The sequence below is a fragment of the Sinocyclocheilus anshuiensis genome, unplaced genomic scaffold (genome assembly GCF_001515605.1).
Source record: "Sinocyclocheilus anshuiensis isolate Anshui unplaced genomic scaffold, SAMN03320099.WGS_v1.1 scaffold1556, whole genome shotgun sequence".
NCBI classification, from domain to species: domain Eukaryota; kingdom Metazoa; phylum Chordata; class Actinopteri; order Cypriniformes; family Cyprinidae; genus Sinocyclocheilus; species Sinocyclocheilus anshuiensis.
Window position 1 is genome coordinate 84,408 of NW_015555815.1, and position 24,193 is coordinate 108,600.

At 37.3% G+C, this 24,193-nt stretch overlaps 2 protein-coding genes across 2 annotated transcripts in view; one reads left to right on the forward strand and one right to left on the reverse strand.

Moving 5' to 3' along the window:
* LOC107675173 (cellular nucleic acid-binding protein-like) overlaps positions 1-8,625 on the forward strand; it is an 18,559-nt gene extending 9,934 nt beyond the window's left edge. Inside the window, exons 4-5 of the mRNA XM_016469432.1 lie at positions 3,130-3,328; positions 7,644-8,625. Coding sequence (XP_016324918.1) covers positions 3,130-3,328; positions 7,644-7,761 — 317 coding nt within the window. The 3' untranslated portion in view covers positions 7,762-8,625. The remainder of the gene's footprint in view (positions 1-3,129; positions 3,329-7,643) is intronic.
* A 9,659-nt stretch (positions 8,626-18,284) lies between these two features.
* Positions 18,285-22,821, reverse strand: LOC107675164 (platelet glycoprotein IX-like). The gene is made up of 2 exons (XM_016469408.1): positions 22,631-22,821; positions 18,285-19,140 (listed from the first exon to the last, which is right to left on the reverse strand). Exon 2 carries the CDS (start codon positions 19,137-19,139, stop codon positions 18,420-18,422), a length of 720 nt encoding a protein of 239 aa, XP_016324894.1. The 5' UTR covers position 19,140; positions 22,631-22,821; the 3' UTR covers positions 18,285-18,419.
* Between the last annotated feature and the right edge of the window lie 1,372 nt (positions 22,822-24,193).

A 24,193-nucleotide genomic window follows, 5' to 3' on the forward strand; every position in this document is an offset into this window, starting at 1 on the left:
TAAAACAATGGAAAAACCCTTAAGATAACATGTAGAATGAAAAACGATTAATTGCCGCTTTGAACGATTGCGTAATTGTGGCATCCATAATTGTAATCGCAATTAGAAATTCGATTAATTGTGCAGCCCTAGTTCAACGCGAATGCCGTTTGCTGGAATATGAGCAGTCATTTATGCTGTCATCACCCGGGTGCTGATAGCACGCGCGAACAGGTGAGACCTGAACAGCACACGTTGATATCTGTGTTTAAACTAAACTCATTTAAGCTTTGCCAGTTTAAACATTTAAGAGCCAGAGAACGCGAGCTCGCGCGCGTGCAGTGAGAAGATTTGTGCATGCGCTCATCTGAAACGCGCAAACCCGCGCCTCAGAACGCGTGCAAATATTAAGCTCTCTCTGAAGTGTTGTTTAAATGGACAAATTCACACAAAAAAATGCCCGTTTTGGTAAGTATCCTATAGCAGACATAGCCGGCTGAATGTACTGGATCAGTGCATTCTCTTAAAGTGACAGCACTTTCTTAATATTAATCGAACAGCAACAACAAAGAAATCACTCACTGCTCTTGATTGAATAGAGTTTTTAACTTTAATAAAGATTAATATTTAATTTATCCAGTCAAATATGCAATGCTGTTTTACATTTCATTACTTTATTCAATTTATGTAACTAAAAACTAATATTAGACCTACCTAAAAAAAACCCTGACAATTACGGTTTATTTTATTTGTATCTTTTCTGTATTGTATTTATTTGTGCAGTTGCTTGTAGTTAGATTATTCTTATTTTCGTTATTTTTATTTGACAGTATAGATTTTGCCTAAACATAGCACATACTGAACCGTACCGAAACCGTGACTCTAAAACCGTGATACAAACCGAACCGTGAGTAAGTTGAACCGTTCCACCCCTACAGTGCATTCTCTTAAAGTGACAGCACTTTCTTAATATTAATCGAACAGCAACAACAAAGAAATCACTCACTGCTCTTGATTGAATAGAGTTTTTAACTTTAATAAAGATTAATATTTAATTTATCCAGTCAAATATGCAATGCTGTTTTACATTTCATTACTTTATTCAATTTATGTAACTAAAAACTAATATTAGACCTACCTAAAAAAAACCCTGAAAATTACGGTTTATTTTATTTGTATCTTTTCTCTATTGTATTTATTTGTGCAGTTGCGTGTAGTTAGATTATTCTTATTTTCGTTATTTTTATTTGACAGTATAGTTTTTCACTAAACATAGCACATACCGAACCGTACTGAAACAGTGACTCTAAAACCATGATACAAACCGAACCGTGAGTAAGTTGAACCGTTCCACCCCTATTAATTAGGGTTGCATCTAAACTGTGCAAGGCTGTGGCCCTCCAGGAACAAACTCCAGGAGTTTGACACCCCTGGTCTAAAGAGAGAAGAATTAATTACTGTTTTTTGTTTGAAGACTACATATAAAATAGCTACCAAAATAAATGTTGGTAACTGCAGTTTGGCTAAAAGTAATGACTAAAAGTTGACAAAAATGCAATGACTTTTCGTCGACTAAAACTATGAAAGACTCAAATGACTCAAATGTGACTAAGACGATTAAGCATTTTCATCTCAAGATAAAGACTAAGACTAAATAAAAAATGCCTGTCAAAATTAACACTGGTGCTGTGAGTTTAGTGAGCATTTGGGAACGCAATAGATGCCAGTTATGCTTTATTTTCACGGCAGATGATTACAGCGTTTCACTAGATTTGTAGTGAGATGCGTTTTTGTAAGCCTGTTTTCACTGAAGCTGAAGTTTTCCTTCAAAATAAAAGCTATACTGCCGTTTCCGTCAAAATAAATCTTAAAAGTGCAGTATGAATTGCTGACAGCTAGTGGTTTAAATGCAGTCCAAATTCAAAATATCCCTTTCAAGTGTAGAAATTAGGAAAGAAATATTGTAATTTCCCTACTGTAGTGTAAAGCAAAAATAATATACCTATGAAACATTAATTTTTCATTTATTTTACAGTGCAATTTTTACAATATATAGCTATTATTGTCGTTGTCGTTGTTGTTATGATTATATTCTGATTTTGGCTGATTTTTCTTGTTTGGCTTCCTAAAACACCAGTGTGAATGTAATTTAGACTGAGACAGTATATAACAAATAAAAAGAGGGTTGAGTCCCCTTTAAAGTTAAGGTACAAGTCAATTCACTGAATTTTTTCTGACGTAAGTTTTCTTAAGAAACATGGGTTGCAGCTAGGGCTGCACGATAAATCGAAATTAAATCACAATCGCGATTAGGCGGAAGCTGTGATTGTCATGCGTATCTTTCAGTGAAGCACGGTTCTGTGATCAGCAGTAAATCTCCATCTGAAGGCCAGAGAATCCCCAAATATGCCCCGCAGAAGAAACCCGGTGGTTGCTGAATAAACAGAAGATTTAAATTCTTTCGTTGATTCAATGTGACTAATAAACGCACGACTACGGCAATATATGGTTTATCTGAGTTCGTCTTATTATAATTTTCATTATATGGTTTAATAATCGTGAATGATTTCTTCGATTTCATAATCGTATGATTATATATTGTATGCGATATTTTTTATTTTTTTTGCGTAGCTTGTCAGTGAACTACGGCTCTGTGTAGTAAACCTGAAAGCAGGTGATGGAGATTTACTACTAGTCACAGAACCGGCTTTACTGACGAGATGCGCATGACAATCACATTCGATTAATCGTGCAGCCCTAATTGCAGCTCTTAATTTTGAATTCTCAAAGTGCATTAGATACAATAATTTAACTTTCAAATGTACAAAATAAAAAAAATTTTTTTTCCAATTCTTCATTTGTCTTTTTTTTAAATTTTTTTATATAGCAATAAATATCGTATCGTGAGATTTTGGTATCGTTACATCCCTAGTAAGAACTTGAAGAACGTTTGTACGGTTGGTACTCTGTCTTTTTTTTTTTTCCAATTCTTCATTTGTCTTTTTTTTTATTTTTTTTTTTATATAGCAATAAATATCGTATCGTGAGATTTTGGTATCGTTACATCCCTAGTAAGAACTTGAAGAACGTTTGTACGGTTGGTACTCTGTCTACATTGTTGATTAATGATTTTTTCTGCTTCAAATACAGCATGCTACAATTGCCACAGGAGTGGCCATATTTCCAGAGACTGTAAAGAACCCAAAAAGGAAAGAGAACAGTGTTGCTATAACTGCGGCAAAGCCGGTCACGTGGCACGTGACTGTGACCACGGCAACGAGCAGAAGTGCTACTCCTGCGGGGGGTTCGGACACATCCAGAAGCTATGTGACAAGGTGAAATGTTACCGGTAAGTCCCACCGGAGCTTGACGTTTAAAGAAATTGTTCGCCCAAAAATAAAAATATTTAATAATAATGTCCAGATAGGCATGTAAAGTTCTTTTGTGTGTTGTATCCAAACCTCAATGCACCATGTGAGTGCGTGCTACATATCTTATTATGGACTTGAACTTTTGTGTTTAACAGAAAAAAAAATATATATTAGACATGTGCCGGTATTCGATAATGCGATATATAACGATAATGAATATGCACAATATTGTTATCGTGGGCACTTCAAAATACCGAGAATAATTATTTATATCAAACTATTCCGAATTTTGAATGCATTTTAAGAATACTTTTCCCGTCAACTGGTCACAGTGCACAACACTGCTGTATGCTGCGTGAAAGATGCGTGTGCACTCTTATGTAAACGAGCACGGATGAGAAGCGCATGGCGGAGCGCGTGAGAGACGCTCTGGATGAAAGCGCACATTCACTCTCTGACAGCAGAAGGCGCTAAACATAATGCAGCTGTTACCCCGGAAACGAAACAGCTTTCTCTTTCTGAAAGGTGTTTAAATTAGGGCTGCCCTCAACTAAAGATATGTCTGGTCGACTAATAGTCGTTCATTTGAGGCATTAGTCGACTAATCGCACGTTTAAAAAATAAACAATTTAAATCATTATATTTAGCCTTTAATTGCATACATAGCCTAATAAGCGCTCAAGTACACGCATAAAGCTTGCCACAGCGCACCGGCAGAAGTAATGATTATGAATGTGTCGGTGAAAAACAGTAAGGGGACTGCATTAACATTTTAATAATTTGATAAACTAGTGCTGTCTCTGTTTTCAGTTTCAGAGATGAAGTCGGCGCAGCAGTGATGCACATGTATGCATGTTTCATACAGATTACATAATCTGAGAAATTGTTTTCCATTTGTATAGTTTCATTTGAAAGTAGACATTTCACTCTCTATAGATATATTTTTAATGTCTGTAAGGCAAAGTTATGCACGGAGTTTCACGCTCAAGTGCACACAAATAAACGTAGAGTCTTTTACAGATTCGAAAAATGAATTACTTTTATCTGTATGATCAAAAATGGAGTATTTTAAGTGCAAGTAAGCGCAGCGGCACCTCCATCTGTCCTGCAGTGAGCTACTGTTCAGCTTCCACACAAGACACTTGAACAGCGCACAGTTCTCTAGTTAACATCAGATTGAGCGGCAATGTAAAGTTACTACAACGAACATATTTCAGATGATAAGTCATAGTTGAGGTCGATGAATGATAGGCGAGCATTTGGATGTCCTGTCCGATGTACTGTATTACCATATACTAGCTGTTAACGATCTGTTAGTCACGACTTTGCCCGTGGATTTTTTTTTTCTTCTGCGACTAATAAAATTTTGGTCGACCAAGCTTCTTCGACCAGACTTCGGTCTACTAACGATTAGTCGACTATTAGGGGGCAGCCCTAGATTAAATGATTTAAACAGCCATTCAGATTCACCGCGCCAAATGCTTAAATATTTAGACTTAATAGGCTATTTATTTTCTAACTTTTTTTTACATTTTATCTGGACTACAACCTGGCCCTAGATATTGTTTGAAAGCGTTTTAATTCGTTATTGTTCGGTCACACTTTACATTAGGGCTTCATTAGTTAACATAAACTGCCTGTGAAAAAAATATTAATTAATCTTAGGTAATTCCAATATTTAATAACACATTGTTAAAATCAAAAGTAGGGTGACCCTGAATAGTCGAAGATTCAATGCTTCGATAGGAGGAGTCTGATTCGAATACCAATCTCACAGTCGAATATTCGTGGGGTGTTATGATCATGCCATTTTGGAAATATGGGGGTGCTCAAATGTCTGATTTCACATAGAACTACAGTTTTTTTTTTCCCCCAGTAAGTTAATATACAGCCTATTAAAATAATGCTGTAAATAAGAATCTGAAAAGAAAGAAGCTTCCTATAATTATTTTTGTGTGTGTGAATTAGGGCCGTGCAAAAAATCGAATGCGATTTTCATGCGCATCTCCTCAGTAAAGCCGCTCCTGTGATTAGTTGTAAATCTCCAGCACGTGCTTTCAGATAGAGCGGCATTTACTTCACAGAGCCGTAGCTCACTGACAAGCTACACAAAATCGCTTTCAAAATCGGCAATGAATCGATTTAAGTTTCACTTTCCATAATCCGTGACCGACAGAGGAGCATCTTGGCGGCAGGGATTTAAAACTTTAACAAGACTCAAACTGACACAGACAGAGTGAAAGACTGGATTTTTTTGATCAGGTAGGGTACAAGGGATTTTAAAACATTTCAACCGGTTTAGCGCTTCATTGCAGTACTGCGGTGATTATCTCTTTAGTGCGCAGCGCGAGCAGGACAAATAACAATGCAGAATATTAATAACTATGACTGGTACTGTCATATACATAACATTATAATGAGAACACCATTACAATAAAACGCTGTGAATTTTTAGAGTTTAGTTGCTGTGTTTCTGCACGTTGTTGCGTGACGAACTCGTCCAGAAAAGGAGTTCATTCAGAGCCGCGCAGACACGTTCATGTGTATTCGAGGCATTTTGTGCAGATAGCCTATAAGTCGTAATATTAACGTTATGTTGTATAAATAACGAAGCGTATTCTATATGAGATAAATGATGAGTTAAATCCCACTGATTAAAAACCTGCTGCTTCATTCTACTGGTCATCTTCAGCACGCGCAGCTCAAAAAATAAATGCAGAATATTAATAACTACTGTCATATACGTAACGTTATAATGAGAGCACTATTGAAAAAAAGTTGTGAATTCTTAGGGTTTCGCAGACGTTTAAAGGGTTAGTTCACCCAAAAATGAAAATTAGCCCACAAATTAATCACCCTCAAGTCATCCTAGGTGTATATGACTTTCTTCTTTCAGACGAATCCAGTCGGGAGTTATATAAAAAATTGTCTTTAATCTTTCAAGCTGTTTAATGCCACTCAGCGGGTGTTGCATGCATCAGTCCAAAAGAAGTGAAATAAAAATCGCCCATCCATAAAAAAAGTGTCTCACACGGCTCCGGGGGGTGAACAAAGGCCTCCTGTAGCGAATCGATGCGTTTTTGTAAGAAAAATATCCATATTCAAAACATAATAATCACTTTAATGTAGCTTGCGCCAGCAGTTGAACACGGAAGCAGCTCCGGGAGGATGAAGTATGAGGTCGGTGTTGCACATGCGCCTGTGAGTCTCGTGAAAACCAACGTTTGTTTACAGGAGCAAAGGAAGCAAAGTTTCCTTACTTTAGCAAAGGAAAACCAGTCTCCTCTCTATATATAGTACCAGTCAAATGTTTGGACACACGAATGGGAAAGTGTCCAAACTTTTGACTGGTACTGTACTATAATATACAAAAAGAATATCGGCCGATATATCGGTATCGGCCTTTTTTTTTTTAAAATTCCCTAATATTGGTATCGGCCCCAAAAAAACCATATCGGTCGGGCTCTAGAACTAACCCTTTAATGTTAACTACCTTTTAATCAAAACATAACTCATTATTTACCCCGTTTGTATCTGTGAGGCGTCCGTTACACATTTTCTCTGTGTGTTAACGTAATTATGACTGAATGTCTGAATTGACTCTTGGTAATGTATTTTGCCCTGCCCCCAAAACTATCAGTCGACTATCGGCAAGATTCAAAAATTCCGATTCGACAATGAAAATCCTTAGTCGGGGACACCCCTAATCAAAAGTTGCAACTGTTATTTATTTAATGAGCTAACATGAACTAAGAGTTGTATTTTTTTAAACAAAGATTAATAACTTCTGCAGCAAATGTAGCTATTGCTCATTGTGAATGTTAATGCATTAACTACTAATGAGATCTTACTGTAAAGTGATACCTATTGGTCTTTATAATTCTTTTGCACTTTAATCTACTGTGATAAAAGCATTATCAATTAATCGCAACGTGATACCGGCATATCCCCCCAAAAAATAAAAAATAGTATGTATGTATGTATAATTTTTTTTTTCTTATAATTCATTCAAAAAACATTGTAATTATACATTTAAGTACTGAGTAATGTTAATTAACTACATTTACTTACTGTATGGTTAGGGTTAATAGGGTTTGGCTTAGGGTTACTTGCATGTAATTATGCATAATTTAGTGTTATTATAATAGTAAGTACATGTAACGTGTAACAAGGGCACCTTAAAATAAAGTGTTACCTAAATGACTACTACCATTACGACAATTAAGTACAGGGCAGAATGCTGGATGCAGGCTTTGAGTTCAGCGGGAAACTAAAATGCGTGTTGGTTTGCAGGTGTGGTGAGATTGGTCACGTGGCAGTGCAGTGCAGCAAGGCGACTGAGGTGAACTGCTACAACTGCGGCAAGACCGGTCACCTGGCGAGAGAATGCACCATTGAAGCGTCTGCGTAACTTCCTTCCTCTGTCGCCCCTCCTTTCCTGATTGATGGTTGTTTCTCTTCTCTGAATCCTCTTCATTGGCCAAAGGCTGGCAAACAGAGGCCTTTCCCAGGCCAGTGAGCAGCTTTGAGTTTTGTTTTTCCTTTGTTATGAAGAAAAGGGGTAAAAAAAAAAAAATCATATTGCGTTTAAAATGAAATGTTTATTTAGGTAGAGGTGAAATGTATGACGCTTTGTTAAGGGACCCCTTTCCATGCCACTGGTGAAAAGATCCATTACTGGGACATCCCACGCCACAGGGAACCTCTGGGCTCACGGAAGTGAACCTTAGCTCAAATGTAAGAGAGAAGTCAGGCGAAGGCTCAATTCTGGTGTTTTGTTTTGTGGTTATATGGAGAAAAGTGAAAGCAGGCTTAAGAGACCATTTTCATCGCAGGAAGTCCATTATGATCTGGTGCCCACTAGTAGCTCACAGCAAAGTGTGTGCATCTCCTAAGAAAATGTTATAATGGTATATTTGAATTAATTTCACTTTCAGAAATCATACATTTTGATTTTTATTGTTTGATTTTTTTTCTAAAAAGTCATGTTTGCGGGTTCAGCAAACAGTGCTTGTTAATGCTGAACACTACAGAGTAATTTTAGTCCTTTCTACCTTCAATTATCCAGTACAATAGAGAGACGTGAAATTAGCAACAATTTGCAAAAAAGAATGTTTTCACAGAAATCAGCTATTTTTGTACAATATCACTTGGACTACTGTAAGAATATCATTGCTTGTACTCCGTTTTTAAGTCCGAAGTAAATTGCAACTTAAGTCCTAGAACATAGATATGTAATTTTAAGCTGTCAATAAAGTTGGAGGAGGATGAGGAATCTGCCTGCGTTCATGATTTTTATTACCTAGAAAAAATTAAATGGTTGACTTCCACTCCAAATGGGCATTTGGTATTAATTTGGGCTGAAATTTAGAAAGAACTTAATTTTTTCTTCAACAAGTTTATTAAAAAAAAGCTACTGTTCACTATTCAATGATACCAGCAGCTACATCAGACACAATTGTCCCATTCAGTAGTTAACATGCACTGAAAAGATTAATCCACATTTAAACAGGACAGAAGCAAAAAGAGAATTTTGCATCTAAATTCATCAGGTTAAAAATACTAACAGTAACAGATTAAGTGTTGTTGCTGACAAACTCTACTCAAATTAAGAGCAAAACATATCTAATTGCATAGCAAATTCATGCCATTTCATCTGCTCTGTCATCCAGCAATTAGAAATGTATTTCAGCTGTGTAATGTCCAGTCGTTATTGCAGTTTTTCTTTGTAAAGAAAACGTCTTATGACAAATTAATGTTAAATGAATTTATATATATAATTTTTTTTAAATGAGTTCTTTATAATTACATTCATAAAATATTTTAAATATTAAATAATGAATGTTGTAATAAGTACGTGAAAATGCAGGCAGGGCAAGTAGATATGTAAACTTCCAGCAGAAAAAAAAAAAATACTTATGAGCTATGCTTTGGTGTTTTTCTGTGCCATTATTGCAGAGAGATGGTAAGATAAAGAGGGTATGGGTGATTGCATATGCACTCCTGTGGGACAAGTTTTGAATTGCTAGATACTGGAGGAAGAAATGTACAGTACTAAGTGTAAATACCTAAAAAATAAGAAAATTTGCTCAAATGTATGTAATGTCTCTAATATACAGAAACCTATTTGTGTTATTGGTTTATTGAGCAGATAGTAAATGTTTTAAGGGCTGGGAATAGCCTTTGGCACAGCGAGACAATCTTACGGGACAGGACAGGAGCTGGACAAAAAATAAAAACCATTCCGTACAGGGTTTTGTGAAGCAGCCCAGCAGCATTTTAGTTTAACTACCTAATTTAGCATTTTCTCAGTAAATTTATTTTTTTAGTAGTGAAACTACTGAACTGAAAAGTTATTGTGTCTGCAGAGGTATTTAGCCGCTAGATGCCGGGGCCCTTATTCACAAAACATCTTAAGGCTAAAAGTAGCTAATTCGGTAGAAAATTCGGTAACACTTTCTATGAAGCCCGTATTTATAATACATTATAAGGGTATTCTTAAGGCATTATAATTAATGCATTTATAAAACACAATGAACACCATATTAAATCTACTTAATTTACAGTATAATGGACTGTATAATATCTTGACATTATTTAAGATCTGCACAGTATCTTAGTACAGCTTGTGAGTGGTTAGATGTTGAGCGTTTCCTGTGGATGTTAATTAGTTGATGTGAGCTTAATACTCCAACTGAAAAAAATGCAATGTTTTATATGGTTAAATTATATTTTGATGGTCCCCTTAATCAATCGACTATAAGCAACTTTGCAACTACACTGAACAAAATTATAAAAATTAGAGTATTAGTATGCTCAAGAATGGTAGAATCTAGTATGGTAGAGTAAGTTGACGTACTTGCAGATACACTTATGAGAGAAATATCTGTTGGTTGTTTATCTGTTGGTTGACCATCAAAATAAAGTGTTAGCATATATTTACAGTAGCAGACATACTAATACTCTAATGACCACTAGTTGATATGTAGTTGCAGTTACTTATCAACAGCTGTCTAAAGGGTACCATCAAAATAATCAAACTGATATTACAATAAAAATAGTTCAAAGCAAATGTGTCATATTACACATTCATCTGATCTGATATCTGATCTTATGGCTGTTTGAGAGAAAACAATGTTATTATTATTATTATTATTATTATTACTACTACTTATAAGTGGTCTTTGACCGCTTTAAGTAAAGTAGCATAAGAAAAATGGCAAGATATGAGACTTATAATACATTATAACTATGAGAAATATAATCCATTGTAAAAGTGGATGCAACATGTTCATTGTGTTATAAATCATCATACTCTTAAAAGCTATAACCACAAATAAGTAAATATTATAATATATTAAAACTGTTCTTATGAGTATTCATGAGATGATACAACATATTATAAGTTATAATGCCTTACGAATACCTTTATAATGTATTATAAATACGGGCTTCATAGAAAGTGTTACCGAAAATTCTCTGTGTTAGTCCTAAATTTAGGACTCTGGGCAAGAAGTAACAGCTGTTCTTGTGTCCAGTTTGGTTTTCTTTTACGTTTGCATGTCTTACTATCAGCCATGATTATTCTACTCTGTTAATTAAAAGGCTGTTTATATGCATATCTGCCAATTGTTACGAGAAGCATACATTTAGGAGGCTGACAATTCGGTGAACATACTTGTTTAATTAGAGACACTTAGCCTGCATTTTAAAATCTTTATTTGAATTTGGCAATTAACATTTTTATTTTTTAACCTTTATTTGAATATGGCAACATAATATCGCGCTCTACAATATTTCTATGAATAAATCTCTGACAGAGACTATCAGCCAATCATCTGTGTGCATAGTTAATAAGCATGCTGACATCATCGATAGCAACGAGCTCAACCCCACCTTTACTCTGAGCTTAAGACTTCTCTCTATTCCTTAGTATAAGTTTGTCTCAGCAGCTTTGTGAATAGGTTTTAAGAGAAAACTCTTAGCTAAAAGCTTTTACTGATATTTAGGAGAACGCTTAGTGGCAAGATATAATATTTTGTGAATACGGGCCCAGAAGTACTGTGTAGAGACAGGAGAGAGAAAAGCAAAAAGAGGGGGTACAAAACTACAACAGTACCTAGATTCCTTACAGGCACTTTCAGCTGCATGTGAGTTCAGAGACACGGCAGAGCAAACGCTATGCAAGCAGCTGGTGGAAGTGAGTGGCCAGTTCACATTTTTGCTGGAACTGGATCTCAGCTCTAAATACGAGGTCTGGAAACTTTTACATAAAAGGAGTCTGAGATTATTTTAGATACATCACAGGTATGGGCTGTACAGAGTCATCACAATGAAACACTCGCTGCAGGACAAAGAGATAAAGGCCTGTGGCAAACTTGTGACAGCAGCATTTATGTTCATGCTGCTGAGCCAACACGGCCACCTGGCTAATAAGCCAGCATGTCCGTCAGCTACAGCTGCATGCCATTCCTGTGGGAAAACAGAACATTTAGCAAACGTCTGACATTCGTCTTCACAGAAACAGGTGCATCAAGCCAAATTCTTTGTTACATGCAAATTAAAACACACGATGGACATTTTAAAGCAGTTGTAAGTTAAGTCATCTAGTGTTTATTATCAACTGCACTGCATTAGCTTTATGAATTGGCAGGTTTAATCTGGCCTAGAGGAAATATAAAACCTTGTCTCGTCAGCGTAACAGTGAAAACCAGCTCCATGTTTCTTAATGATATCTCCAAAACTGTTGCATGTACAAGGTGAACAGCAACAATCCTAGTACTGAGCCTTGCGGCACTCCATGCTGATCTTGTGATTGATATGACACCTCTTCGTTTATTACTTCAAAGTGATAACTACAATTATAAATACAGTCAGATAAATACAATGTTTTGGTCAATAGTATCAAAAGCAGTACTGAGCGCATAGTAGCATTCCACCCCTAAACACTTCCTCTAGGTGAAAGAAAGTACTTCTCATTTCTTATTTGTGCATCCTCATTTCCTTTCCTCGCTTCATTTCCCCGTGTCTCAGCTCCCCTCCCCTGGGATATGAGGAAAGGATGCAAGGAAACAAAATGAGGACAGAGGAATCGAAGGAAAGATCATTTGTACATTTTAATATTCTTGATCACTCAAGCGTCATCAGCTGCACTCAGGGGATCTGAGGGGATGTTGTTGAAGGTTGGTAATTTAAGACATTCATTACATGAGATGTATGGTTTATTGAAACTGCAAAGGTAAAACAAATTCTGATTATTTTGATAGATGTGAAGGGGGAGGAGAATTTATATGTGCATCAGGTTGGGAACCAGATGAGTCCTCTGCACAATCTGACTTTGTTGCAACCTAGAATTAAACTGCTGTTCTCGTCTGGCCAGAGGAGAACCCCAGACTATTTCCCTTTTTTAATACTGTAAAGCTGCTTTGACACAATCTGCATTGTAAAAAGCGCTATATAAATGGCGGTGACGACTTTTTTGACAAGAAAGACTTCTGCATAGGATACACCTGTGCCTCTTTGCTCACAGCTCCTCTGGAAGCTTCCTCACTCCTCGCCTCCTCATGGTGCAATGAGAGGTTTGAGATGTCCTTCAAGATGGCTAACTTTGATCGGTTTCTGGGTCACAGGCTGGAGGATGAAGGAGCGAGGAAACGAGGCATCAATTTGATTCCCTTTGCCTGAGATAGATGATGCAACAGACGAACCAGAAATTGTCACCACTGCTTCTCACTTGTCTATATCTGAGCTCATTGCTGCATCAGAGACCTGCCTTCTGTTAGCCCAGCTTCACACATAGACAGAGAAAGGTTGGTAAAGACAAAAAGGTGGTGCAAAGAACTAGAACCTAACTTTCACATCAGATGTGAAATATTCATTGTGGGCAAATATTCATCACTATGCGCAAGATTTGTCAATTTAGCTAAAGAAAGGCACCAAGGGATTGAATGAACTAATCTTCAGGAGATAAGACAATCCACACAATTGTCTTTTGCTGACTTTTGATGATATCCAATATGTGCATTCCAATATATAGGCAACAGTATTGCCCACAAGCTAATGGGGCAGTAAATCAACTGTTACAAAATTACTGCAAAATTTCTGGGCAACACCACATGCTACCACATGGCTACACCTTTTGAACTCCTGCATAGCCGTAAGATGCGTACTGTAATGTACTGCCTGTCAGCATAGACACAAAGACCTGTTCCGATGTCAAAAACAATGTGACATATGTGACGGGGTTTCAAGTGAGGTGTTGAAAAAAGGCAACCAAGCTTACAGCTTCAGGTTCAAGAGCATTAACAGCAAACAGGTCCTTTAAGGAGCTTCTAAAATCAGCAGTTAAAGGACTTTGTGTTATAGATTAAAGGGTAAGTTCATGATTTGAAACAAGCTGATTGTTCTTTTAGTTGTTTAAATACTAGTCTAAATCCTATGAACACACTCCTCAAGAAACATTCTTTAGTGCAAGAAGTAAACATGACGATGGTTCCAGTAACTCTGTAATTAGGCTACTTATTACTTACAGTGTTCAGAATGTGTTAATGCATCAAAGCATTGTGTTATAGTGTTCTGAGATTGTTTTAATGTTTATTCTCTGAATAAAGGGAAAATGTAGTGTCTATATAGGTTTTATTTAGCCACTAGATGGCAGAAATAGGAAAGTCTAAATGGAAAGGAGAGAGTATTCCAGATGAAATAAACAGTGTGTGTGACAGCGTGGGCCTATTTGCACTTGGCTACTTTGTACATTTTCACTGATCGGATATTTATCCAAACATAAAAGACCAGGTGTAAATATACCCTCAGATGCATTTGGGATCATTTACAATGCAATCACTTAAAACCATTTCAGATGGCAACAAATAAAAGTCTATCCACCTTATTTTTCCCATAAGAGCCCATTTGTAAATGTTATGGGTCTGGCTTCCGGTCTCATTTGTTTCCAGCTATTTTTAGCTGTACAAAACAGCTTGTTTTGCTGCTTGATATTGCAAATTACCATGTTATTTTAATGTATTATCCTAATTATGAACACACAAATGGAGTAAATTGACCATTTACTGCACGTTTTTATTCCTCTCATTATTTCCCTACAGTGGCTAATGAACCGGAAGTCTCACGCATAGGCTTACTTCCATGTTGAAGAATAAGGTGGATATAACAATAATATTTGTCTTTATGTGTAATTATTTGTTTATGAGTTGAAAAATTAGAAATTGCAAGATTTCAAGGGAAAAAAATGTATTATTTAGCTATTACATATATTTTGGTGGTATAATGTATTGGTAGCAAAAAAAAAAGTGTATTGGTGCAGAGAAAGTAGGCTTGTATGTTTATTTTGTAAAACATTTGCAACATTTTGCGTTTTTTTTTTTATCACTTAATTAGAAGCACACACACTTGTGGTCGGTCTTCACTCCCACTTGAACACTTTAACCAAGTACTGAAAAAAATATGTCATGTAAGTAGACAAGTGGTCAAGTGTGGGTATTGGAACAGGGTTTGGTGCCAAATGCAAAAAAAAAAAAAAAAAAAAAACTTTTGTGGATTTTCTAGCTCAAAGATGGCTAGTCCTGCTTCTGGATGGCTTCCATCTTGCAGAGCTACCATCCTATCCTAATCAAACACATGAAAATATACTTGAAAATAACAGACAGGTATGTTGGTACAGGATTGGAACAGAAGTTTGCAGGAAGTACTCGATCTTGTTCATCAAAATAAACACATTTTTATTCAAGCCATTGCGTTCATTTAAGTGGCTTTAAATGTTATACCAGGGGTCACCAAACTTGGTCCTGGAGGGCTGGTGTCTTGCAGAGTTTAGCTCCAACTTGGCTCAACACACCTGCCTGGAAGTTTCTAGTATACCTAGCAAGACCTTAATTAGCTGGTTCAGGTGTGTTTGATTAGGGTTGGAGCTCAACTCTGCAGGACACTGGCCTTCCAGGACCAAGTTTGGTGACCCCTGTGTTATACCATTAACAGCCAAATTCTGCAAACAAATCCACCTACACAAGATCATATTCCGAATTAAGAAATCATAATGATGCAGCTAAAGATAATTTACAGGGAATAAAAATCATTACTTTACCTTTAGAGTCTTTCGTTCATTTGATATGAGAAGCAAAGAACGATCATTTATGACCCATCACTTGCAGAAAGGTATCTCACCAGGAGCAGGGCTGGCTACCCTGTTTATTAGGGCTGCCCCCTAACAGTCGACTAATCGTTAGTCGACCAGAAGAGGCTTGGTCGACCAAAATTTTATTAGTTGCAGAAAAAAAAAAGACAGTGGGCAGGACATCCAAATGCTCGCCTATCATTCATCGACCTCAAATATGGCTTATCATCTCAAATATGTAAGTATTAGCAACTTTACATGACGGCTCAATGTAATGTTAACCTAGAGAAATGTGTGCTGTTCAAGTGTCTTTGTGGAAGCTGAACAGTAGCTCACTGCAGGACAGATGGAGGCGCCGCTGCGCTCACTTGCACTTAAAATACTCCGTCATTTTTGATCATATAGATAAGAGTAATACATGTTTCGAGTCTGTAAAGACTCTACGTTTATTTGTGTGCACTCACAATACCACAATACTTTTGTAAAATAATGAAAGCAAACAGGATGCGCTTTCCGCCGTCTCGGTCTCTGTGAACTTGAGAGCAAAACTCTGTGTATATCTTTGCCTTACAGACATTAAAAATATATCTATAGAGAGTAAAATGTCTACTTTCAAATGAAACAATTCAAATGGAAAACAATTTCTCAGATGATGTAATCCATATGAAACATGCATACAGGTGCATCACTGCTGCGCCGACTTCATCTGAAGCTGAAAACAAACAAAGCACTAGTTTATCAAATTATTAAAATGTTAATGCAGTCCCCTTACTGTTTTTCAGTGACACATTCATAATCATTACTTCTGCCGGTGCGCTGTGGCAAGCTTTATGCGTGTGCTTGAGCGCTTATTAGGCTATGTAGGCAATTAAAGGCTAATTATAATGATTTAAATGGTTTATTAATAAACGTGCGATTAGTCGACTAATGCTTCAAATGAACGACTACTAGTCGACCAGACAAATCTTTAGTCTAAGACAGCCCTACTGTTTATAGATACTGTCAATAGTCTATAATTTTGGAACCTGGATTATAGCATGACAAAGATGGGTTAAATAGGTAGGAGCTTGAACATGTGGGATTGCAAATGTAAGAATCTTTTTAAGATCTGCTGATCCTACATCCTGGCATAACATCATATGAAAAACTAAGGTGATCTACATTGTATTGGGCATTCAATGTGAACAGGATGGCATCTGTTTACTGATTCGATTCAATAGTTTCCTGTGATGTGGTTTTGCCAGTCTCTCATCTTCTAGTTAACTATGTGTGAATGTTTGCATGTCTCTAGTTCTCATTACTAGGTGTGGTTTAATCCATTTGTACTGTACTGTATAGGTTTGCTGGAGCTCAAAGCTGTTTGATTGCCTGTATTGTCTTTAGATGTTTTGGTAAAGTGGTCACTTCTGAGACTGTGTGTAAGGTCTACGCCTTTAAGGACTGCCCAATAAATGACTACAAAATACAATGTATCACTGCCTTAGTCAGACTTTTGATGACTGCAGCACCACACAGCACATTCTTGATAAAGAACCCTGCTGAAGATACCCAAGAGTCTCCTGGTCTTCGCTTCTGAGTTTCCAACAAACAATTAAGACTTAAGAAGCAAGTATCACTATGTTGTAAATTGATGTGAAACCTTTCAGGTAGCCAGTGTACAGTAACAATGCTAAAATTAGGATGATATTATAGTTCTGGTTTTCTTAACAGCTGCATTTTGAACCAGCTGAAGCTTGTTTAAGGTGGATGCAGGACCATCGATAACTCCACTGGTGGAGATCTGACATCCTCAGCTCCTCCATATCATGAACATTAAGCTGATGGGGTCATTTTTACAGCAACACGTTTTTGTTTAGTGTTTTTTTTTTTTTTCCAGAAAATATTCAATTGTAATCATTATAGCCATAAGTATAAGAACTATACTGGATACTGATGTAGAACATGTAAAACATTTCTTTCCGACTATGTAAGACTGGAATACAGCACTGAGACATTTTACAAAATGAACACTAGAAAGAGAACTAGGACAGATGTTTTGGTAGGCAAATATTAAGCAACTAAGAATTTTGCCTAAGTAATTTTACAATTTGTATGAATTTGTACATTCATATGCTTATTACTTTTCATACAATTTGTGTTCCCCGTGTGTTACGGATTCTCATTAGACTAGGTCGAGACAGGTGTGTGTTTTCTGATTGGGGCCCTGGTGTTCAGCTCCCGCTGTAGGCCATCGAACTTTACATTAGACTTGCACTAGGGGCACTAAAGGGCGCAAGTCTATGCACTAAGAGTCCCGGGGCCCCTAAAGTAATCTGATCACATTAAATCTGATAAAATAACATTAGTTATAATGACACAATCATCAGAATCAGTTAAAAGTAGTTATATATGATTTAATTTAAAGTTTTAGTAATTTTATAGTGTTTTTGTCATTTTTTTTTAGTTCAGTATTATTATTCTTTAATATGTCTATATATTTGTTTATTTTTATTTTCAGTTTTAGTCTTATCTGGATTTGGCAATCAGAAGAAGTGTGTATCTTGATCAGGGTCCAGTCCAATGTTGCTTTGGATAAACTGGCGCAAAAGTAAGATGGATTATCTGATCCAATATAGCAAAACTGGGATTTCCAAATCCAGATCATTCTTATCCAGATTCAACTTTTTTAACAACTGGGCCCTTTTTTAACAACCGTGTCCCAAAGACAGCCTCACCAGCCTTGAGGTTGAAATGAATAATAATGATTCGCTTGAAACCTTTTGTTTGGCTTAGGTTGTTTTAATACATTTTTTTTAACACAATATAATAAATAACATCCACCTTACAGAGCAAAATATATACTAAACTGGCAAGATTTACAATTTCGCAATATCACAGTCCAAGTTACATATAAAATTAAAGTGTATCATATACTAGAAGGGATCAGTACACAGTTAAGTTTTTCATGGTACTTTAATCTTAATGTTGTGTTGCTTGTGCAGGACGTCCAGTATCTGAGGGAGGATGTCCATGTTGAGTAAAGGCTTGTCCACGTCATCGGTTCCTGGGCTCAGTGACCCGATACTGCACCTCATCCTCGCTCTGTGTTTGGGTTTCAGCGATCGAAGTGATTCTGCCTCAAATCCAGTGTGTCTCTCATCGATTCCCAAAATAAACGTAGAGTTTCTTGCCAGTTGCAAGCACCACAACAGCAAACCAATGAGAAAGCAAAGCATTAAGCATAAGATGGCATTATAAACCCACCCAAAGCAGTGATCAGAGACACAGGACCCGAAATCAGCATCAGTGAGCTCATCGATGGACCTTTGGGCTAGTTCTGCAGGACTGGCACACACCGGCATCACAGAGATGGCTTTATTCCTCTGTAGCCATTGTCTTAAGTACTGGATGCTGCAGTCGCAGTGGAAGGGGTTCCCGGATAAGTTGACCAGCTGCAGGTGGTGGAGCCGGTCTAAATGCCCAGGAGTTATGGTGGTCAGGAGGTTGTTCTGCAGCAGGAGTTCTGTGATTTCTGCAGGAAGACGAGGGACGGTTCTCAGGCCCTGCGAGCTGCAGTTCACCCTCAGACCTCGGGACGGTAAAGTCTTGCACCTGCAGGACTGGGAACTGACGTGTGCAAAGATCGAGCTCAAGAGAAGGGTCAGTCCTGAACTGAAGAGCATCCTGTGTGTGAAGAAACCACAAATACTTTAGCACATGTCTTCAGAAGCAGGGAGTTATTGACATCATTACATGCAATAAAAATCTGAAGCCTGAGTAGCGTCAGGCAAGCCCCTCCTCTCGAACGCAGATGAGCCAATGGCAGTTGAGTATCAGATGCACGGGAGCGGAACTCGGACATCTTTAGGTTTCAGCATCATAGAAAAAACACTGGAGGATCCGAAGCTTGCATCTGTTTGATGGTGTTTATGCTACAAAAATAGTAAAACGATGTGCCTGGGGTGTAACAGTGATTCCAGGTATCCTGAGAGGATGGGCAATAGAATTTATTTTATTGCATTTCCTAAACCCAAACAAACAGAGCAAAATGTCCCTAAGCATTCAACCCCAATCCTAATGATGACAAAACTTTAATTTTCTGGTTGTCATGCTCTCATCAAGTTACAATTTTCATCTGCTCAAGCAGAACGTTAATGTCATCTTGTGCTTCAGCAAAGTATCTCTGGCTAAAACTAGCTAACGTTGAAGTTAGTGAAGTTAGTCCATGCGAAAGTACAAACCTAAATAGCGAACTGTTCTCACATTATGTACATTGTAGGTCAAAAACACATAAACGAAGGTCTACATTTCAGTGCATCTCCATAATAGAATGGTTAAATGTACATTAATTTAATCGTACCCTGCGATACATGAACAGTAATGACCCTGCATGTTGTCATCCGCGATCGTGACAACCGACCATAACATGAGGCTCCTCCCGCTTGCATTGTGATCTGTAAACCCTCGCTTCGAGTTACCCACCGTATTTATTTTAAAATATTTTATATATCCCTCCATGGCATATTTAATTCCCACTTGAATGTTGGCCCTTCTGTGTCCAAAATTGTTCAAAAACACCGTGGGACAAGGTTTTCACACTGACAGTTGTCACTGTAAGACAGCTTACAAAGAGCAGCTCCGTTTGTCTGTCCGAGGGAGCAACAGTAACTAAGGGGGCGGGGCTTACCAATAGGTAAATTGTCTTGGAGTACATACCCTGATAGCACACGTACATCACTATTTGACGTCTGCATTTACATCTGCAAGACGTATTTTTAGAGCAGTGGTCACCAACCTTTTTAAGCCCAAGTAATGAGACTTGCTACTGCCAATGCATCCACAACATGTTGCTGTGAGTATGTAGGAATACAGCTGCTGCACATATAACATGAATAACCCCCATAACATACATGATCACCCCGTAGCAGATCTATACTGGTGGAGCTGGGGGAGGTGGAGGGCTTCTGAAGCGCTGTGACTGATACAGTGAGCACTGTTGAGCAGCGAGCTCATTGGCTGCTGATTCAAAAAGAACCAATCAGCTGTGCCATGTGATAATGATGTCATTAGGTCAGATTGAGTTTGACCTATCGGACCGTGCCATCTAGAGTTTCATGCCAGAACTTTGAATATATCAAGTATTTAGGGCAAGTTGTGAATTATTATGCTTATAAATTGCTCTGTTAGCTTAAATATATGCTAAGGGGCATAGATAGACCCTTTTTCCCTTTTTGATAAATCCTTGTCTGGCAATAGAGATCACCATATAGCAATTAATTTTCCCTGTTAATATTTCAGCAGTCATGTGATGTATGCTGTCTATTGGCTTTATGCCAAATATTGCACGAACAAACCTGGAATCCCGGAAAACAAACAAGAGGATGTCTCATCACATCCTCTTATTGGATAAAGTGTTAACAGCAGTGTGAACTGATGGCAATATCTATGGACCTTTAAAGTAATCAGTGAACCTATCTAGTTGTATTCATTTTATTCGATGTTAGTGAGAAGAAGAAAAATAAACTCTTAGATATGCGATGGATATCTGTTATGCTCATCTTTGGTAGCTCCTTATCTTTAGTAAAACAGCTCTATATTTAACGGAGCACATACTAAAGACCTGAAGGTGAAGCGATGTGAACTGTTTAATATGTGCATTAGGTCAGGAGTGTCCAATCCTGCTTCTGGAAGGCCTCTGTCCAGCAGAGTTTAGCTCTGGCTAATTAATCTAATTAAACACACCTGGACCAAGGTAATCAAGGGGGGCTGTGTTCGAAATCGCCCCCTATAGCCTTAAATAGGACAATATTTGAAGGGGCAGCCATTTGTAGTGGTATCTGAAACCAGAGTGAAACCATTCAATCCCATAATGCACCGCAATAACGAGTGTACCCATAATGCACTGTGAGGGTCGTGCCAAGAGAATTCCCGTGTCTCACCAGAAGATGAAGCCTGCAGCTGCGTTCATTTTCCAAACCGCTGGTCCAATGTGGGTACAGCGTAATATCAAACACCTATACAATTCTTTAAATGGATTATTTAATAGTTTAATGGAGTTTTACACACGCTAGTTTCCATGACAGAGTTCAAGATTAAATATGTTAATTACTACTGGAGCTGCCAGTGTGCTAAATTTTAAATGATTATTGAACAGCAAGCACAATCTATACTCAGGCTCGTTTTCATTCACTCCTTCATTAGTGGACCAATGCAAGGAATAGTGAACGAGGTAGGAGGTGATTTCAAACACAACATCAGCCTTTAGGATCGCTAGAAACTTCCAGGCAGCTAAACTCCAGGAAAGTGGCCCTTGAGGAGCAGAATTGGACAGGTGATTCAAACTTGTACCGAAAGAATGCCAAATTAAACTCTTGTGATCTAATCAGTCAAACAGGCTTGCAAAAAGTCTGAAATTGATCATCATTCAGGTTGACACTTTCAGTCAGTTCACTCATGCACTGAATCCTTTACAGAGGTTTTTCACACAGTAGCGGATGTAAGACAGAAAACAAAAGAGCTGGATGAGCCACAATCCATTGTAGGAAACAACACTTATATTCTTTGTCAAGGACAGCTCTTTGAGCAGCTTGTGAATGACTTGGGTATTTATAACCAAAATAGCTTGTCAGTGCAAAGTTACTTCCACTATTATATATGCAGAACTCCTGTTATAAACATGAAAAGACAATGCAGAAGTTCATCCACCTAGAACAGCAGTCACGCACCTAAAAGGACAACAAATAACAGAACTATAGCAGTACTTTATCCTTCATAACATTTCATTTCTGTAAACAGGTCTTTTTTTGCTGTCCAGAGCTTAACTTGTATTGACCTCAATTTTTTCATTGAAAAATAAACAACAATAAAACAAAACAAATATTACAAAATATGACATCAGTGTATAGTGTGTTTAAGTAACACTGTCCAACAGTGACATGAAAGAGGTCAAACATCTCAAAAGGTTAGCCAGACTAGACATTATAAACAGCACTGAAGAGCACTGTGGCTGCCATAATAATAATAAAACATATTCGCTGCTTTATATAAAGGAATGAGCTTTTTGATATGTCTGTACATATGTGAACCCAAAATTGGACATTTAAGTCTCTCTTAAAATGTTTGAATGCACTAGAATAAGACAGACTTCTGTGTGAGTAACGGATGTAAGACTTACCTTTTAGCATGTGATTGACAGCAACTTAAGAAGTGTAATAATCATGCTGGCTTTAAGCTGAGACGTACATCCACTAGAGTTTTTTCTTGCAAATGTTCCTGTACATCAAAACAGGCATTGCTGGCGCTTTAAACTGTGAACGTCTGGCACTGTTTTTCCTGTGTTTTTGACAGTTTCCCAGGGCTGGCCTGTGTGAGCAGAGGATAAGACTATCTGCCAACAGCACATTAGAAATGCCCTGCTCACTGAAAGAGCTGCATGCTTTTATCTGCAGTTGAGATGATCAGTGTTGGGGGTAACGCATTACAAGTAACGCGAGTTATGTAATCAGATTACTTTTTTCAAGTAACTAGTAAAGTAACGCATTACTTTTTAATTTACAAGAGAATATCTGAGTTACTTTTTCAAATAAGTAACGCTTTACTTTGATTATTGATACTTTAAAGTTACTTTTTTTTCTCCAATTTATTGATTGACAGCTCTCCTGTCCCCATGTTGAGAGAAATCAGATGTTACTGTATGAAAATATTGAAAACGCAATAACTTGCTATACATGATGAATGAGCAATGTTTAGCCTGCGGTGCGTACATGCCACCAAAACAAAAGACTCACATTTGAAACGTACTCATTCGCTTATATTTAATTGAAATCTGCAATCCCTCTTTAAATGTGAATATATCAAAATCAAAAATAATTTAAATGATAGAGTACTGAATGCTTTGGAATTAGCTTGGACTGTCTGATTAAAAACAAACAAACTGTTCAGTCAGCTATACGTATCATGTAATTGTTTTATTTTATGTTCTGAATGTCGTCACAGTTTGAGTTTTACATTGACTGTACACTGACATAGATAACCATCACATAAAATAAAATCTCAAAAGACAAGCATTCTCTTTTCTACAACAACCAAATAAACCAATGCCCTTTATTGTGACCTATTTCTCCGAGTGGTTGACTGGGACAGTGTGATAGCAGCCTGTGAGGAGAGAAACATCCAGACAGAGGATCTCAACAGTCTGTTTCAGTAACGCACAGTAAAACAGACGGGAACACACCTCTCATTTAAAGATAGACATCACATTATGCAGTCAGGATACTGTACACACTATATACACAATGGTTCCCTAATATATTTATTACTGCTCAAATGTGTCTTCACAAGCCCTCTTTACATGGGCTATAGTGGGACAGGATCGTTTTACATGGATGAGTTATCTGCAGTAACACACAACACAGTACAGAACAACAGGTTGAGCACATGAAATGATGAAACGCATAAAAAGAGAATAAGAAATATACAGAATAATAAGAAAGAGAGGTAAAGTGAAATAAAAGTTAAGGCTGAGTGTTGATCAGCTCACGGTGGACAGTGCATTTGAACCTTCAGTCCTTCATCTGTCAATCAAAATATCAGAATATTAATATTTTATGCAGAACAAAAATCTTTGGAAACGGTTACTTTGTAAGTAATATAAATGCAAGATCTTTTACATTTTTTCTTCTTCTTAAAGTCAACATGGAACAGCATTAACAAACCCATTTTACTTCATTGTGAGCAA